The sequence below is a fragment of the Elephas maximus genome, chromosome 8 (assembly GCF_024166365.1).
Source record: "Elephas maximus indicus isolate mEleMax1 chromosome 8, mEleMax1 primary haplotype, whole genome shotgun sequence".
Lineage (NCBI taxonomy): Eukaryota > Metazoa > Chordata > Mammalia > Proboscidea > Elephantidae > Elephas > Elephas maximus.
Window position 1 is genome coordinate 119,985,861 of NC_064826.1, and position 18,627 is coordinate 120,004,487.

At 44.2% G+C, this 18,627-nt stretch overlaps 1 protein-coding gene across 5 annotated transcripts in view; it reads right to left on the reverse strand.

Annotated features, from left to right (window-relative positions):
• Window positions 1–18,627, reverse strand: part of CCM2 (CCM2 scaffold protein) — a 101,340-nt gene that overhangs the window by 41,709 nt on the left and 41,004 nt on the right. Inside the window, exons 1-2 of one of the 5 annotated variants that reach the window (XM_049894222.1) lie at window positions 12,297–13,818; window positions 4,170–4,343 (exon numbers count right to left, since the gene is read on the reverse strand). The exons of 1 other annotated variant lie outside the window; for it this stretch is intronic. In XM_049894222.1, the coding sequence (XP_049750179.1) occupies window positions 4,170–4,343; window positions 12,297–12,395 (273 nt within the window). In that variant the 5' untranslated portion in view covers window positions 12,396–13,818. Of the gene's footprint in view, window positions 1–4,169; window positions 4,344–12,296; window positions 13,819–18,627 lie in introns of those variants that run through there. 3 more of the 5 variants (XM_049894218.1, XM_049894219.1, XM_049894220.1) reach the window with 3 other exon arrangements.

An 18,627-nucleotide genomic window follows, 5' to 3' on the forward strand; every position in this document is an offset into this window, starting at 1 on the left:
ATTTCTTTTTGGGAGTTTTAAAATTACATATTGAATTTCCCTGGAAATTAGTTATAGGGCTATTCAAATGATCTATTCATACTTGTGAGTTGTGGTAGTTTTCTGCCTTTCGAGGAATTGGTCCATTTCACCTAAGTTGTCAAATGTATGTTTAGAGTTACTTGAAATATTCTCTTATTATCCTTGATACTACAGGGTCTTTCAACAATTAAAAAAAATGCTATGCCACTTCCTTCTAGCCTCCATGATGTCTGTTTAGAAATCTGCTGTCATTCAAATTGCTTTTCCCCTATAGGCAAGATGTCAATTCTCTCTTGCTGCTTTCAAGATTTTTTCTGTCTTTACTTTTCAGAAGTTTTACTATGATGTGTCTCAGTGTGGATTTCTTTGGACTCGCCCTGTTTGGGGTTTGCTCAGCTTCTCAAATCTCTAAGTTTGTCTTTTGGCAAATTAGGGAAGTTTAGGCTATTATTTCTCTTTCTCCTCTCCCTTTGGACTTTGATAAGATAATGTTAGATCTTTTGCTCAAATCCTATAGGACGATGGGGTTGGGGAACCACCCTGTTACAACCAGGCTGAGGTACAAAGTCAAATTCCCCATTTGGCCTCTGATGACACCCAAGTGGGGTCCCCTCTTTACTTCTAGGCATGATGGTAGTTCTGGCTTCCCACTAGGCCTCCACTGATACTTCCCTGGATGAGACAGGTAGAAATGGCTTAATACCTTTCTATTGCTCCCTACATGGCCTATACCGACACCACAGGGAGTGGAGAGCCTGGGCAGTGGAGGAAGTCCTACCCAGAACGTTCTGACATTACTCCAGTGGGGAGGAGAAAGGGTGCCTCGTTACTGCTGCGTGAAGGCAGAAGTCTAGGGGGATGAAACAACCTAGCAGGGATAAAACCCCTGCTCCTACTTTGTCCTCTATACTCTTACCTATTTTTGTTATTTCATGTAAGTGAGATATACAGTATTTGTCCTTTTGATTGACTTATTTCACTCAGCATAATGTTTTCAAGGTTCATCCATATTGTAACACGCATTAGTGTTACTGAGTAGTATACTGAGTAGTATTCCATTGTGTGTATGTGCATACACACACACACACACATTTTGTTTATCCCATTCATCCTCTGGTAGATATTTAGGTTGTTTCCACCTTTTGGCTACTGTGAATAGTGCTGGAATGAACACTGGTGTACATGTGTCTGTTTGCACCATTGTTTTCAATTCTCTTGAAAACAGGAGCGGAATTGCTGGGTCAATATGGTAGTTCTGGAAACCATAGTGGTGTAGCGGTTAAGAGCTATGGCTGCTAACCCAAAGGTCAGCAGTTCGAATTCACCGGGCACTCCTTGGAAACCCTATGGGGCAGCTCTACACTGTCCTATAGGGTTGCTATGAATCGGAATCAAATCGACAGCGATTTTTTTTTTTTTTAATGGCAGTTCTATGTTTGACTTTTTGAGGAACTGCCAAACTGCTTTTCACAGTGGCTGTACCATTTTGCATTTCCACCAGCAATTTCTCCACATCCTTGTCAACATTTGTTATTTTCTGTTTTTTTGATCTTAGCCATACTAGTAGGAGTGAACTGGTAATCTCATTGTGGTTTTCAAGCATATCTGTAATTAAAAAAAAAATATATATATATATATATATTTATTTTGTTGTTGTTGAGAATATACAGACCAAAACACACACCAATTCAATGGCTTCTACATATACAATTCAGCAACAGTGATTACATTCTCTGAGTTTTGCCCCCATTCTCACCCTCCTTTTCTGAGTTGTTTCTCCCCCATTAACATAAACTCACTGCCCCCTAAGGTTCCTATCTAATCTTTTGAGTTGCTGTTGTCAATTTGATCCCATAAAATGGAGCACAACGCTCAAGGCAGACATTTTTTTTACTAGTTAAGCTGAACTACTGTTTGATTTTAAGAAGATTTCTGGGGATGTTTTTGGTTTAAGGTTTAAAGATTATCCCAGGGTAATAGTTTCAGGGGTTCTTCTATCCTCCATGGCTCCAGAAATTCTGGATTCCATGAAACCTGAAATTCTGCTCTACATTTTTCCCCTTTTGATCAGGATTCTTCTAAAGAATATTTGATCAAAATGTTCAATAATGGTACCAGGCACTATCCAATTCTTCTGGTCTCATGGCAAACGAAGCAGTTGTTAATGGAGCCAATTAACCACAGTTCCATATCCTCCTATTCCTGTCCTTCTTCCTCTGTTGTTCCAGGTGAAAAGAGGCCAATTGTGCCTTCAATATATTTTTCTAACCAAACATATAAAGTATATTTCCCTTTCCCACTAGGACTGGTTGCATTTTAGAGCTGTTCCTCTCAGATTCTTGACTTTTCTATCCTCTTGAGAATTATCTTTGCCTCTTTTCTGTGTTAGATCCCCTAGATTCTGAATTCCATGTTTTCCTCCTTCTCGGTTAACCCTTGTATTTTGATGAAGCACATCCTTCAGTAACTTCCTCAGAATGGGTTCATGCACATGCAATGAGTCTTCTTTCTATGCATTACAGGGAGATTCTTTCAATCTAGAGAGTCATGTCCTTTAATTAATTCTAGGAATGCTCTTGTATTACTCTCTTAGTAATTTCTTCCTCACTCTTTATTCTTTCTTCAAATGAGTCAGATGTTGAATCTTCTGGACTGATCACTAATTTTCATCATCTCTTTTTTTTCTCTCTCTCTCTTATCTTTTGTTTACTAATTTTTTATCTTTGTCTTTTGGTTATCCTTTCTGGGAAATTTTCTTGACTTTATCTTTGAACCCCTTTATTGAATTTTTTAATATATTCTAATTCCAAAAGCTTTTCCCTGCCTTTTTTATTTAAAAATCTTGTTATTTTATAGTTACAACATTTTCTCTTATCATTCTCAGAACATTATATATTTTTTAGATTTTTTTATTTTTCCTATTTTCTGCATTGTCATTGTTTCATTTGTTATTTACTTATTGTTTGTCAGAAGTTTTCCTCAAAAGTGTACTCATCCCTTGGGCTGCCTAAGGAGCTCTGTGTACATGGACGGAGTTATCAAGTGTTGGGCTTTATTGAGGCAGATTAGGAGGTAATCTCCCCAGTGTCAGTATCTAGGCAGCACTTCTATGGGATTGTTTGACTTCCCCACGTAAGCATCCCTGCAAGGATCCTCTTGGGTAAAAGGCCTGGCTGCAGGCCCTCTGGAAGCTTGTCAGAGAAATGAGATCAGGTATTCTCATTATTCTGTAAACAGGCTTTGACTTAACTCCCTTGTTTGTAATCTGGGTCTGTATCCCATTCTTCTCTGTGCCTGGTGTACCCATGTCCAGGTCTTTCGCGTTTAATTTCTCTATAGTTGAAACCTCCTATTTCTCAAAGGAAAGGGGAAAGGCTAATCATCTGATCTTGCCAGGTGAGAGTGGGAATGCCCTACAAAAAACATTCACACAGTTCCATGCCTCTCCCCTGAACCCCATGGCTGACTTGGTGTCCTCTGAAGAGACTCAGGTCATCTCTTTGACCTCTGCTAATTCAGCTACCTCACCTTTATTGGTTGCCTTCTTCCAAGTTTATGGACATCACTCATTCACTGTTATCTTTTTTCCTATGTTCTCTGACCTTGTGGCTTTATAAATGAAAGTATTCATTTACTTTCATTTTCGTGTGTTTTGGGGAGGGAGTAAGAATACACACATGCATTTCACGTGTCCTGTCTAACCACAAGTCTTCTGGGCACAGGCTGTGATAGAACGACAGATTCAGGAACACTGAATTTAGGAGACCTGGGTTCTAAGTTGTGACACTAAATAGCTCCAGGGCCTCAATCAAGTAACTTTTTTCATCTGTAAAGTATAAGTGATGTGAGTGCTTCTCCTGCCTCTATGACCCCCTTTGGGTGGTCACAGCACACGCCTACACACATGGCCAGGCCTTCAAGAGAAAGAACGTGGAAGGCTACTATAAAAGGAACCAGAAGACACGGGTCTGAGTTTTGTTTCTTCCAGTTATTAGATCTGTTACCGTAGGCAAGATGACAAGTCGAAGAGTCAACGAAGGTATTTATGTGAAAGTGTTGTATAAATTTCAAAGCACCCGGTGGATAAAAGGCATTACCTTTTTTTTTTTCAGTTTGGCAGTCACTTCCTGCTGCTTGTGACAACTTACCTTTACTTCCTTTTCAATATAGTCGTTCAGCAGTATGTCTGGCTCGACTCGGTCAGGCAATGACAGCACCACAGTATGCAGAGGGCGCCTCTCTGTCACCTTCTCATGGGCTTTCTTATCTCTACTTTTTTCACCTTTTAGGAATACGCGTTTAAATGGCGACACAATTCCAGGCTGCAGGTAAAAATGGCAATGATTGGATTTCATTATTTACAAATTCTTTGTTTTGTGCTAACTATGGTGAACAAGCAGAAGAAACCAAAATCACTGCCATGGTGTACCCATGCAAATAGGGGCTGGCAACTGCTGGGCTGTTAAAAAAAAAGGATCAGACTATAGCAGTTAGGTAAGAGGGACTTTGGTTCCCCTGGGACCCAGCAGGCAGGAATGGGCAAAGACCGGGCCAGGGACTGACTGTGCTGCCCTCTGGTGGTGAAAGTCCTGATTCTTCCCCTGTTCATACAACAGGAAGTCAAGGGCCAGCTCTCCTCAAGGTATTGGTAATGTTAGCTGGCGAGGGACAGAAAGGACTTCCCCTGGAACACAAAAAATGTAACGTGCACTCCAACTCTTGCTGGCTCCAGTGGTTTATTCCCTTTTCAAGAAACTCTGAGAAGGCAGGTGTGGAGAGTGGCCCACTGCTGGCATCAGCAAGTCACGCATCTCACAAGCACCACCTGGCCAAACTCACACTTCTTCCCTTCTGTAGAGACTCTCCTGAGTGAAGCACATACGTGCTTTTTACGCACTCCCTTCCCTCCCGGGACGCCTGGCAGTTCACAGAGCATAGGCTAAGATAGTCAAGTGCCAGTGCAAACCAACAGGCCTATAGGGGGCAAGCCTTGGTCAGCACAAAGTGAGAGGAAGAACCAAAGAAAACCGCACCTATGGATTCCTAGGAAAAGGCACGGTACTTCCTGCTCAATAACTCTGTAAAGTATCAAACCAAAAACAGAAATCTGTGCCATTTGCAGACTCAAATCTATTAGCAATCTGAAATCTTCTGACTGGGGACAGAGGTTCAAACAATTACTGAGGTCACTGGATACTCGCATGCAGCAAAACACCAGTGAAGCACACCCTCACTCTCCTCACAGTTCCCAATGCGCTCCAGGGTCCTATGGCCAGAGAGAACACAGCACAAGTGTGCAACCATATGCAGGGCTGCAAAATCCAAAGTGTTACTATATGAGAGAGAGAAGTTACAGTTCCATAGTTTTTCTGTGATCCTCACCTGAGGCTGCTTGGGCAAGGAGAGAATGAAACCACCTTCTACTGCAGGCCTGGTGGGCGGAGCTGCCGGCCCCAAGGCAGCAGGTGGGGCTCAGACGCACTCCCTCCATCACTAGACATTTATTAAAGCCCTCACTTCTGTTTCTCCTCTGCACACCAGAAATTCTGCCACATGCCAACTCAATACAAAGTGGGGTCATGAAACCTGGGAGAGACCCCGAGAAAACATCTCATCAAATCCACTGATTTGGACTAAGGTTCAGAGATGACACAGGCACAATGGAATAAAGCCAGCCTCTGGGCCCCAGTATTTCCCAGCCAACCCTGCTGAGGCCAAATCCTATCCTGGGTGCTGACTTCTTTCCCACCACACTCAGCTCGCCAACATCAGAAACAAGTCAAACAATTAGCAAACAAAGCCCACCCCAAACAAAACAAAACCTCACGAAGTAAGGCCCCAACACTCCTGAGAGATCATGCTGCCGGAGGTGGGTTCTCTGCCCGCTCCACAGCCCTCACTCTCTACCTGGAACCACTGGCCCTTTGGTATCTGGCTCTGAGTCCAGACATCCACTAAGACTAATACTAATGTGGGAGCTCATGTGGCAAAAACCCCAAACAGCAAGCAGAGAGCTGTGGTCCTTGGGGCCCTGCCCACTGTGTGCCTCTATACCCCTACAGCGAGACCACCCTTTGGCTGCCTCCCCTAGCTTGGTTTCCTGTTACCTCATGGATCCTTGGGCTCTTCTTTCACTCATTTCTTCCCTTTGTCTGGTAAATAGAAATGTTCCTCAAGGTTCTAGACGTGACCTCTGCGCTGGAAACAAGTTGGCCTGGTACAATCTAGGCTTTACCACTTACTAAGCATATGAGTCGACCTCACTAAACTTTCCTTGCTGGTAAAATGGGGCTAATGATACATTGTCAGACTCTTGTGGGCCAACAATGAAGTAACCCAAGTGAAGCTCTGAGCACGTATGGATCCACTGGGAGGCACAAAGCATGTGTCAGCAGTTACCCCATGACTGTTATTCTTAATGATGGACTATAGCTTCAGCTCCTGTACTATGACTGGTGTCCAGACTCTGATCCCAGCCCCTTTGTTCTGCACGTCCTCACTGCAGACTAGACAACAAATCTGTACCCAAGCAGATCCCAGGCTGAACTCGTCACCCATGCCCTGGTCCCGCCACCATCCTTTGTCCCCACAGACCTGGTATGATGGTTCTGAAATTCGCTAGAACGCATCCCTTCACCTGGCTCCCCCCAGCAGACGAGTCTATATTCAGGTCATGGGGCTTCTCCCCTTGCGGCCCATCTCCTGTGACCCCGGGACTTCTTCCCCTGCAGCCCGGCTCCTGTGACCCTGGGGCACGTTTCACCCTTCCCATTCTTATCACCACACCCACGTTCAGTCCCGCAACACTTCCTGCCAAGAGAATGGGGGAAAGAGGAAGGGAGACTTGGCATGGGCTGGTCACCACTGAAGCTGGATGATACATACATGGAGTTTCATTTGCTCGTCTCTCTAGTTTAGATTTGAAATTATCCATGATACAAAGTGTTTTTAAAAAGGATCTATACAGTTCCTGCCTCCAGCTGGTTACACTTAAGCTGAGACAAGCTATACCAAACCCACTGCTGTTAGAGTTGATTCTGACTCATGCTCTAAGAGCATGAAAAGTTAAACAATGCAAGAAATCCAACATTATTAGATAAGATCTTTGTCATGGATTGAATTGTGTCCCCCCAAAATATCTGCCAGCTTGGCTAGGTCATGATTGCCTTGTATGATTGTCTACCATTTTATCTTCTGATGTGAGTTCCCAGTATGTTGTAAATCCTATCACTATTATGTAATAAGATGGATTAGTGGCAGTTATACTGATGAGGTCTACAAGATTAAGTAGTGTCTTAAGCCAATCTCTTTTGAGATATAACAGAGAGAAGCGAGCAAAGAGACATGGGGACCTCATACCACCAAGAAAGCAGCACTGGGAGAATAGTGTGTCCTTTGGACCTGAGGTTCCTGCACTGAGATGCTCCCAGACCAAGGGAAGACTGATGACAAGGACCTTCCTCCAGAGCCCACAGAGAAAGCCTTCCCCTGGAGCTGGCACCTTGAATTCGGACTTCTAGTCTCCCGGACTGTGAGAGAATAAACTTCTTTGTTAATGCCATCCACTTGTGGTATTTCTGTTATAGCAGCACTAGATGACTAAGACAATCTCCATGAAGTTCACATCAGACTGGCTGTAGAATGGACAATACGGTTGCCCTGGCCTGTGCTCCTGACCCAGCAACAAGCCAGCTCAGCTCTGAGGGCCCAGTTAGGCTTTGGTTTCCTTAATCCTACCACTAGCGCAAGCCCAGGATGACTCTGAACAAGTGGCAGGAGTGGGGTGTACTCAGGGGAAAGCCCACAGGTGGAAAAGTATAAGGACCAGTGGGCTAGTATGGAAAGTTCACAGAGAGGAATGGTGGGAAATGATAACCAACAATCTGTCAGGCAACCACTGACGAAAAACTGTAAATTGAATATAACCCTCAAAACTCAGTAATGTAATCCTAGTCATGTAAAGGTCAAGTTTCCTCAGTGCCCTGCTGAAAACAGGGTACACTCAACCGCAGAATTACTCTTTAAACATGTTGTGTTTGATCCTTTGATTATTTCTGCACAGATATTTTCCTAGGTCCTATTTTTTTTTTTTTTTTATTATAGGTAAGGCACTGTCCTAGAGGCTGTGGAGATACAAAGGTAGTATACAACATATGATCCTTGCCCTTAAGACGCTTACAGTTTCCATGGACACAGATAGTCCAAAATTGGCCAGAGGTAAAAATCTGTCTCTAACCCACTTCTAATCAGCACCTCCCCAAAGCTCACTCCCTCTCAATAATAACTGTCTGTGGGATAGACAATAACTGGTTTCTGAATCTGAAAGTGCAAGCAAACAGCTCAGCTCCATCTGTTTGCTCTTCCTGAAGCTGCTTGTTAGCCAGTCCTAGTTATTCCACACACTGGAGTTAACACGAATGCAATTCCAAGATGAGAATTGCCAAGATCGACTTCTAACCAAGAAGCCCATCTGAATGAACAAGTTAACAAGCTGCATACAATTGACATTGTTATTTCACTTCTCCTGTATAGATCATGAGATCCTGGTCTGCACATGAAATCACTGGCTGTGCTTGAAAGGACACCAGCACCCAGGTCTGCAGTCTTCCTTGCCATGACAGGAAACAGGACACTCACTGAAGAATTGGTCTTGGAGGGTGCATTCTTCCTATTTGAGCCCAAATCTATCTTCCTCTGCCTTGAGAACTAAGATTTTATTTCCCTATGTAACTCTAGCAACTAGCACAGTGTCTGGCACACAGCTGGAGATCAATAAATGCTGGTTAATCAGAGCTTAATGAAACAAGAAAAGTAACCAAACAGTTATTTAGTGCTCACTGTGTGCCAGGCATCAGGAAGGTGCTGTGAATGAATGAGACCCAGTTCCTGCTCTCAAGGAAGGAGAATTAAATAGCCCATCAGTGCTTAAGAACAGCAAGACCTCTTAAGGGCATATTTTAGTGCAAAACTGCTCTATATTTTTTTAAGGTGCAGGCCTAAGCAAAGAGGAACTACAAAGACAGGTGGCTGACCCGCGACACCAGCTCTCTAATTGTGCTTCCAAGGCATCTCCAAGAGATGAACTGCCCTAGTTCATTCAGGCCTCAAGCTCATGGCAACTGAACAGAATATAAACTCTGTGTAAACTATGTGGAAGCAGAGCCATGTCTTTCTCTCCTTGGTGGTGAGTCCTGAATACAGCAGGCACCACATGCTTCTTTCATATATATATATATATATATATATATATATATATATATATATATATATTTAAATCCTAGATAATTTTAATTAGTAGATAAGCCGTCCTGTAAAGTAGTGTTGACATCAGTCAGTAAAGCAACCCATTCTAGTAAACTCACCGCAGTTCTCTGCTGCTCAGAGCACAATTCCCAGTGCACACGTCTGGGCAGCACGCACTGACGTTGCTGCCCGCAGAGGAGGGCGACAGGCCGAGGCCCCAGCCCAGCTTACCACGTCGATAGCCAGACAATAACGCAGCTGGGAGCAGGGCGGGCTGGGAGGGGGCGACGGAAGGCCCTGAGTGGAGGTCCACCAGTTTATTCCAGAAACACAGCCGAACATGAGGTTACCTCAGATTTTTGGAACTGATGTTGCTTTTGGACATGAAATTTAAAGGCAAGTTTGGTAAAAAGATAAACGACTAAGAAATAATTTAAAATACTTCGACACACAGAATCAGGATTCCAACAGGAGCCCTGGGGGCACAGTGGTTAAGGGTTAGGCTGCTAACCAAAAGGTCAGCAGTTCAAATCCACCAGCTGCTCCCTGGAAACTCTATGGGGCAGTTCTACTCTCAATCGTGAGTCAGAATCGACTCGACGGCAATGGGCTTTTTTTTTTTTTTTTTTTCCGCTTTATGGTCAATTGGAAGACCCTACAGAAGACTCAGCAGAGCTAAAAAGTGGTTTTATCCCAGCAATCATTCATTCATTCTTCTGTGAACAAGTAATTTTCACTGAGCACCCATGTTCACTGCACCGCCAACATGATCTTACAAACTTAAGAGTCCAGAGAGACAGGACTGGTTTGGACTCCCAGAAGGTGCATGGAGCTGAGTAATGCTTCTCTCCTGGGACTGGATCTTGGGGTTCAACTGTGCCTATACCTCATGAAGAAGTTGAAGCCATTAAGGCTGAACGAGCTGGCCCAGAGTCCAGTCCAGGGCCAGGACAGTGTACAATCCAGTGCTCTTTCCTCTGCAGCACGTGGCAGACATTCCTCTCTCACTGTAAGGAACTTTCTGGATCAGCTCTGGAAAGATCCCTAGATTCTTACAATATTTTCTGTCCTAAGCATGAAACAATTTTTCGAGTTGAAGCCTAAAATGTACCTCTTAGTTAAAAAGAACAAAAAGCACAAAGCTGGCCAACTTAGAATTTAACCAGAGAAAGGACGCTTCTCATAGAGCTGGGAGGCTGACCTTGAGCTTCATTAGCTTGAAAGCTCAACTTTATTAGTTCACCGGGAGTGATCCACCTCTAAGTAACTGAGTCTACTAAACAAATTCTCCAAAGACTAATTTGTAAGACAGACTATCCATTCATTAACTTACAATGAGAAATGCATCAGCTGAAAGAACCACGACAACCGGACTCATGGGACAGTGAGCAGCTATGTGGGGATCAAAGCAAATGATAAAGCTGCCCCTATCAAATGAGGTCCTTGATGCAAAATGCCGAGCTCATTATTGCTCTGGAGGAGGTGCTAAGACGTCTAAAGAAGAAAATGAAGATACACTGACTACCTAGTATGTTTTGGGAACAGTGTTTAAGCATTTACACATATGTTCTTATTTAATCCTTATGATACACTCACTGCAAGGCAGGTTTTTACAGACAGAAGCCTAATTAATAACACAAGACTGCCCTGGAACAACACTTTTTGAAGTAAAAGGCCCTAGGTGGGTGTCCCTCAGTTCAACATTCAGCAAGTGTTTAATGAGCACTTACTATGCACCAGGCACAGGAACTATAACAGTGAACAAACCACTGTCCCTGGCCCAACGTACCCACAAGCTAATGGGGGACAGGCAAGAAGGGAGGAGTGAGAATGAGTTCATGAGGCACCATAAGCAGTCTGAGTATGGCTCCAGAGGCAGCCCAGTTTCCATGGAAATCTGGGGCAAAGTGTAAGTTACAATTCCGTCCAGCTAGGGGAGTCAGAGCTACTGTCCCTCACAGGCATGCCTCCCGCCTTCATAAACCACAGCCCACACACTTCCCCAGGACACAGTGAAGGAATGCCACAGGAGTCCATGATGAAGGCCTGCCTTCAGCTTACGCCCATACTGCAACATCGCTGATCTTAATTTCCACCAACGCCCAGCACTGGCTGCACTGCAAGCCACACGGAAATATGAAAGTGCCTGCCAATGGACACACAGCGCCTTCCTCGGGTGCGACAGAGGCTTTGTAATGAACGCGACACGGTCCCAGCCAATGGGCCTCTCCAGGGTAGTGTGTCCCCCTCAACCTCAGCAAGTCCTGATGCGTGCCAGAGGCTCGGTAAGGAACACGACAAGGTCCTAGCCCACAGGCCTTCCCGAGACATGTGCTGACAGAGCCCGAAGCACAGATCACACCTCACCACTGCACATTTATACCCAGGGACAGCCACAGAGGCACTTCGGTCTCCCCAGGAAGCCATCTCCAAACCAAGGGGACAGAAGGGGCCACCTCGGGCTAGGGCTCTTGTACACTGGACGTCACGCATGGAATTCTCGGCGTGAATCTTTTCAGACATGCGTGTGCTTTTTCTTGACCTTCTCCCTAAATCGTTTTTCAACTCAGATCTTGGATACCAATCGACTACATGAAAATTACTTTTCCCTAAACCAAAACCCTGTTTCCATCGAGTCGACTCCAACTCCTAGAGACCCGGTAGGACAGAGTAGAACTGCCCCATACAGTTTACAAGGAGCGGCCAGTGGCTTCCAACTGCCGACCTTTTGGATAGCAGTTGAGCTCTTAACCACTGTGCCACCAGGGCTCCTACTTTTCCCTAGAAGATATAAAACATATCGCCTCTTACGCTTCAGTTAAAACGAACGAGTGTAACTACCAACTCCACTTGGACGGGGCGGCTTTTCACCTCCATGGACAGGCCAGGAAGCCAGAGACATAGCCCTTCATCACACCTTTCCAAAGCAGCAAGTCACAAAGAGCAAACTCGGGCCAACAGCCATGATGCCACCCATGAGGAACCAAAACAATCCTTCCAGATGGCAGTTAGCACACTGGGTTTGAACCTACCTCATTCTCCATGGAGTATCCAGTCTGAAAGTCTGTTTGAGGAAGAATTTCCTTTGAGAAATTCTGGTTCCTTCCACTCTGCCGACAACTACTGTGCATTCTACTTTATTTACTTCTGATTTTGTTGAAAAATACGGTTAGACGTTAGCCCTCCCTCTGAAGAAAACCATGTGGATAAGCAGGAAGACAAGAAACCACAGCTTCCTTCTGCAAAACCCAGTGGCGACTACTGCACAACTATAAAGAATAATGAGGAATCCGTGAAACATCTCACAACATAGATGAATCTGGAAGACATTATGCTGAGTGAAAAGTCAATCACAAAAAGACAAATATTGTATGGTATCACTACTACAAAAAATCAAGAATATATATACACACAGAAAGCAAAGTTCTTTGATGGTTACCGAGGATGGGAGGGAGAAGGAGGGAGAATCACTTTCTAGATAATAGACACTTGCTACTTTTGGTGATGGGAAAGACAATCTCGAATATGGGTGAGATCAGCACAACCTGACCACGGTAAATAAAGACACTAAGAAGTACATGAGAAAAAGGGACAATTTTGGTAAGTGCTATAACATACAACTTTGCAACAACAGTAAAAACAACGAAAAAATATGTGTGTGGTTATATAGGCAGATATGGATGCACATATGTGCTCCGGAAGGCATATTCGAGTATATATACACGTATGTGCCTACAGATAGGTGTATCTGTAGGCACATGTATATACATGCTTGTGTGTGCTGCATATACATCCACATACATAACAAACCACATGGGGGCACAGGTATGGAGGCTTCCTAGATATATCTGAACAAAACGCAAGGTTTACTGGGTCAAAAGGCTTGGGACCATAGTCTCATGGGACAACTCAGTCAACTAGCCTAACATAGTTCACAAAGATAATGTTCTACATCCCAGTTTGGCCAGTACCATCCGGGGTCTTAAAAGCCTGCAAGTGGCCATCTAAGATACAACTATCGGTCTGCATTTGTATGGAGCAAGAGAATGAAGGACATCAAAGGCTCAAAGAAGAAACTAGTCCAAGAGTCTAGTAGCCCAAACGAACCACGGCCTCTTCTAACCTGAGACCAGAAGAACCAGATGGTGTCCAGCTACCACTACTGACCATTCTCACCACGGACACAATAGAAGGTCCCAGATAGAGTGGGGTGGGGTGGGGGGAATGTAGAATAAAACCCAAATTCCTAAAAAAGGCCAGACCTATCAAGCCAACAGAGACTAGAGGAACCCCCAAGACTATAGCCCTAAGATACCCTTTGAACTTGGAATTGAAGCTATTTCTAAAGGCCACCTTTCAGCCAAGTAATAGACTGGGTATAAAATAAACAATATCGCCCGTGAGTAATATGCTCTGTTAAACAATCAACTATGTAAGACCAAATGGTCAACATTTACCCAAAAATAAAGATGAGGAGGCAAGGAGGGGAAGGAAGGAAAGCTAGATTAATGGAAACAGAACATAAAGAATAGAAATAATGACAATGCTGACATGTTAAAAAAAATTGTAACCTAAACCAACAATATAGAACAATTTGCATAAAAATTGTTAAAGGGGAACCTAATTTGTTGTATAAACTTTCACCTAAAACATAATAAAAAAAAAATTTTAATTTTTATTGTGCTTTAAGTGAAAGTTTACAAATCAAGCCAGTCTCATACAAAAATTTATACATACCTTGCTATATACTACTAATTGCTCTCCCCCTGACGAGACAGTACACCCCTTCCCTCCACTCTCTCTCCTTCTGTCCATTCGGCCAGCTTCTGACCCTCTCCACCCTCCCATCTCCCCTCCAGACAGGAGATGCCAACACAGTCTCACGTGTCTACTTAATCCAAGAAGCTCACTCTTCACCAGTATCATATTCTATCCCATTGTCCAGTCCAATCCCTGTCTGAAGAGTTGGCTTTGGGAATGGTTTCTGTCTTGGGCGAACAGAAGGTCTGGGGACCATGACCACTGGGGTCCTTCTAGTCTCAGTCAGACCATTAAGCCTGGTCTTTTCACGAGAATTGGAGGTCTGCATCCCACTGATCTCCTGCTCCCTCAGGGGCTCTCTGTTGTGTTCCCTGTCAGAGCAGTCATCGGTTGTAGCCAGGCACCATCTAGTTCTTCTGGTCTCAGGATGATGTCGTCTCTCGTTTATGCGGCCCTTTCTGTCTCTTGGGCTCATAATTACCTTGTATCTTTGGTGTTCTTCATTCTCCTTTGCTCCAGATAGGTTGAAATCAATTGATGCATCTTAGGTGGCCGCTTGCTAGCATTTAAGACCCCAGATGCCACTATCCAAAGTGGGATGCAGAGTGTTTTCTTTTTTTTTTAATAATTTTTATTGTGCTTTAAGTGAAAGTTTAGAAATCAAGTCAGTTTCTCACACAGAAACCCATATACACCTTGCTACACACTCCCAATTACTCTCCCCCTAATGAGACAGCCCGCTCTCTCCCTCCACTCTCTTTTCGTGTCCATTTTGCCAGCTTCTAACCCCCTCTACACTCTCATCTCCCCTCCGAGGAGGAGATGCCAACATAGTCTCAAGTGTCCACCTGATCCAAGAAGCTCACTCCTCACCAGCATCCCTTTCCAACCCATGGTCCATTCCAAACCATGTCTGAAGAGTTGGCTTTGGGAATGGTTCCTGTACTGGGCCAACAGAAGGTCTGGGGGCCATGACCACTGGGGTCCTTCTAGTCTTAGTCGGACCATTAAGTCTGGTCTTATGAGCATTTGGGGTCTGCATCCCACTGCTCTCCTGCTCCCTCAGAGGTTCTCTCTCTGTTGTGTTCCCTGTCAGGGTAGTCATCAGTTGTAGCTGGGCACCATCTGGTTCTTCTGGTCTCAGGATGATGCAGCCTCTGGTTCATGTGGCCCCTTCTGTCTCTTGGGCTCGTAATCGCCTTATGTCCTTGGTGTTCCTCATTCTCCTTTGATCCAGGTGAGCTGAGACCAGTTGATGCATCTTAGATGGCTGCTTGCTAGCATTTAAGACCCCAGACGCCACTCTTCAAAATGGGATGCAGACTGTTTTCTTAATAGATTTTATTATGCCAATTGACCTAGATGTCCCCTGAAGCCACGGTCCCCAAACCCCCATCCCTGCTATGCTGGCCTTTGAGGCGTTCAGTTTATTCAGGAGACTTCTTTGCTTTTGGTTTAGTCCAGTTGTGCTGACCTCTCCTGTATTGTGTGTTGTCTTTCCCCTCACCTAAAATAGTTCTTATCTACTATCTAATTAGTGAAACTCCTCTTCCTCCATCCCTCCCCACTCTCGTAACCATCAAAGAATATTTTCTTCTCTGTTAAAACTATTTCTTGAGTTCTGATAATAGTGGTCTTATACAATGTTGTCCTTTTGCAACTGACTAATTTCACTCAGCATAACGCCCTCCAGATTCCTCCGTGTTATGAAATGTTTCACGGATTCATCACATTCTTTATCAGTGCGTAGTATTCCATTGTGTGAATACACCATAATTTATTTATCCATTCATCCGTTGATGGGCACCTTGGTTGCACCCATCTTTTTGCTATTGTAAACAGTGCTGCAATGAACATGGTGTGCATATATCTGTTTGTGTAAAGGGTCTTATTTCTCTAGGATATATTCCAAGGAGTGGGATTGCTGGATCGTATGGTAGCTCTAGTGTTTTAAGGAAGCACCAAATCGATTTCCAAAGTGGCTGTACCATTTTACAATCCCACCAGCAGTGTGTAAGTGTTCCAGTCGCTCCACAACCTCTCCAACATTTATTATTTTGTCTAAAACACAATAAAATATTAAGCATAGAAGCAAAAAGCACACAAATTACACAAAACAAATAAATGGTTTATTTCATAGTTTAAAAACAAAAAAACTCAGTGGCAATGTTTACAGCTTAAAACAAGTTTAAGGAGCAGGCAGCATCATAAAATCATTGGCAAAATATTAACAAGCTATGTGAAAAACATACACACACACACACACAGAAGAAATGCCTTTTTCATCTTGATTTCAGTGTGCAGAGCCCTATAGGGGGCCTTACTGGTTTCTGACCAACACTGTGTAATCAAATGCCAGAAACTATTTTGGGAGTATTAACTGTTAGAGGGTCAGCGAAAAAGAGGAAGACCCTCAAGACGACAGACTAACACAGTGCCTGCAAGGATGGACTCAAGCAAAACAACTGTGAGAATGGCGCAGGACTGGGCAGTGTTTCATCCTGTTGTACACCGGGTCGCTAAGAGTTGGAACCGATTCAGCAGCACCTAACAACATAACTGTTCTGCAAATTCAAATACCAAAGCAAAAAAAAAAAAAAAACAACAATGACAAGGCTAATGTCCTAAGCTACCCCTTTTCTGCCACAAAAGGCTGTGCTGGTGACGCTGCTGCCTTTACTCAGCTCAGAAGGGAGGGAGAGGGGATAACATTGACTGAGTCCGTCTGTCTCAGAACTTGGGGAGCAGGTGGCAGATGCGGCCTTTTTTCCTGGTGTCTGCTCTAAGGGAGCGTCAGTCCTGGCGACGAGACCTTTACCAGAGAGGCGCACTTCCAAGTGGGGGTTCAGCAAAGTGCCCCTTGTTCTAAAATTCCCAACTGACAGGCACCTCTACCTGCCCCCAGAGCTCCCGTGTCTAAGTCACAACTTTGAGACTACACAGTTGTATGTCCCCAAACAAACCAACTTTGACTTCGCAGACTTAAATTTCCTAATCTATGAAAGGAAAAGTTTGGATTTGTTATGGTGACGCTCTTACGACTCTACGAATACTCTAAAACAGGTTGAGAATAGAAAAAAACCCTGTTGCCGTCAAGTCGATTCCGACTCATAGTGACCCTATAGGACAGAGGAGAACTGCCCCGTAAGGTTTCCAAGGAGCGCCTGGTGGCTTAATTAAATGTTACGGTTAATTTTGAGTCACCATATCTATGCATGAATCAACACAATTTCACGTACTCTGCAATACATGGGGTCACCGCCATGTCTTAGTCTGGAGGCTCAGCTGAAACTTGTACAGCATCACAGCAACACAAAAGCCTCTACTGACAGACAGGTGATGGCTGTGCCTGAGGTGCACTGGCCGGGAATCGAACTCAGGTCTCCCACATTGAAGTGAGAATTCTACCAATGAACCACCCACAGCCCCCTAACCCATTTAGGGGGGCGGAAACAAAAGGGCAGTTTTGCTCTTACATTTTAATTATTAAAATACCACGTTACCTGAATTTATTATAATTAATTTTATAACCCCTATTATTCATCTAAGGAGCCCTGGTGGCACAGTGGTAAGCGCTCAGTTGCTAATTAAAAGATCAGTGGTTCAAACCCACCAGCCGCTCCACAGGAGAAGATGTGGCAGTGTGCTTCCATACAGATTACAGCCTCAGAAACGCTATGGGGCAGTTCTACTCTGTCCTATAGGGTTGCTATGAGTCAGAATTGACTCAAGGGCCGTGTGTTTGGTTTGGTTTTGGATTATTCATTTTACTACTTTATTTCACTGACAACCACCAGTAGTGATAAGGACAGTAACGAAAATAGCCGCCAACATCTTACTAGGATGGCACAATGCTAAGTGTTTTCACATCCATAACTCAGTAAATTCTTATCTCAAACCCAGGAAAGGAGAACATCCAGTTTCCAGGTAAGGATCACTCTGTGTCAGGGATCAATCATAAATTACTTAATCTCTCTGTATCTCAGTCTCTCTCCTCACCTGTAATGCCGCATGCCCCAAATCCCTCAAAGCCCTGCTGTGCACTAGCCAGTGTGCTCAGGACCCAGGTCACTGAGAAGTTCTCGGCCTCATCCAGCCCAGAGCAGAGGCCCAGGTCAAGGATCTCTGGGTCCCGATGATCCCAATGTCTTTGAAAGACACTCCACACTTTTGAATTTGGGATTCAGCTCCAGGTTATTCAAAGTTGTTTTAGATTCAAGTGTGATGGATTTGGTATGGTAGTTTAGAAATAGGGAGTAAGTTTGCAATACACGAAGCTCAGCTCAACTGGACTGGGCCAAAAGCAAAGAAGTTTCCAGGATAAACTGAATGCTTCAAAGGTCAGCGGAGCAAGGGGGGGGGTTTGGGGACAATGGCGTAAGGAGACTTCTAAGTCAATTGGCAAAATAATACTATCATGAAAACTTTCTGCATCCCACTTTGAAATGTGGCGTCTGGGGTCTTAAATGCTAACAAGCAGCCATCTAAGATGCATCAATTGGTCTCAACCCACCTGGATCAAAGAAGAATGAAGAACACCAAGGTCATACGATAACTATGAGCCCAAGAGACAGAAAGGGCCACAGGAACCAGAGACTTACA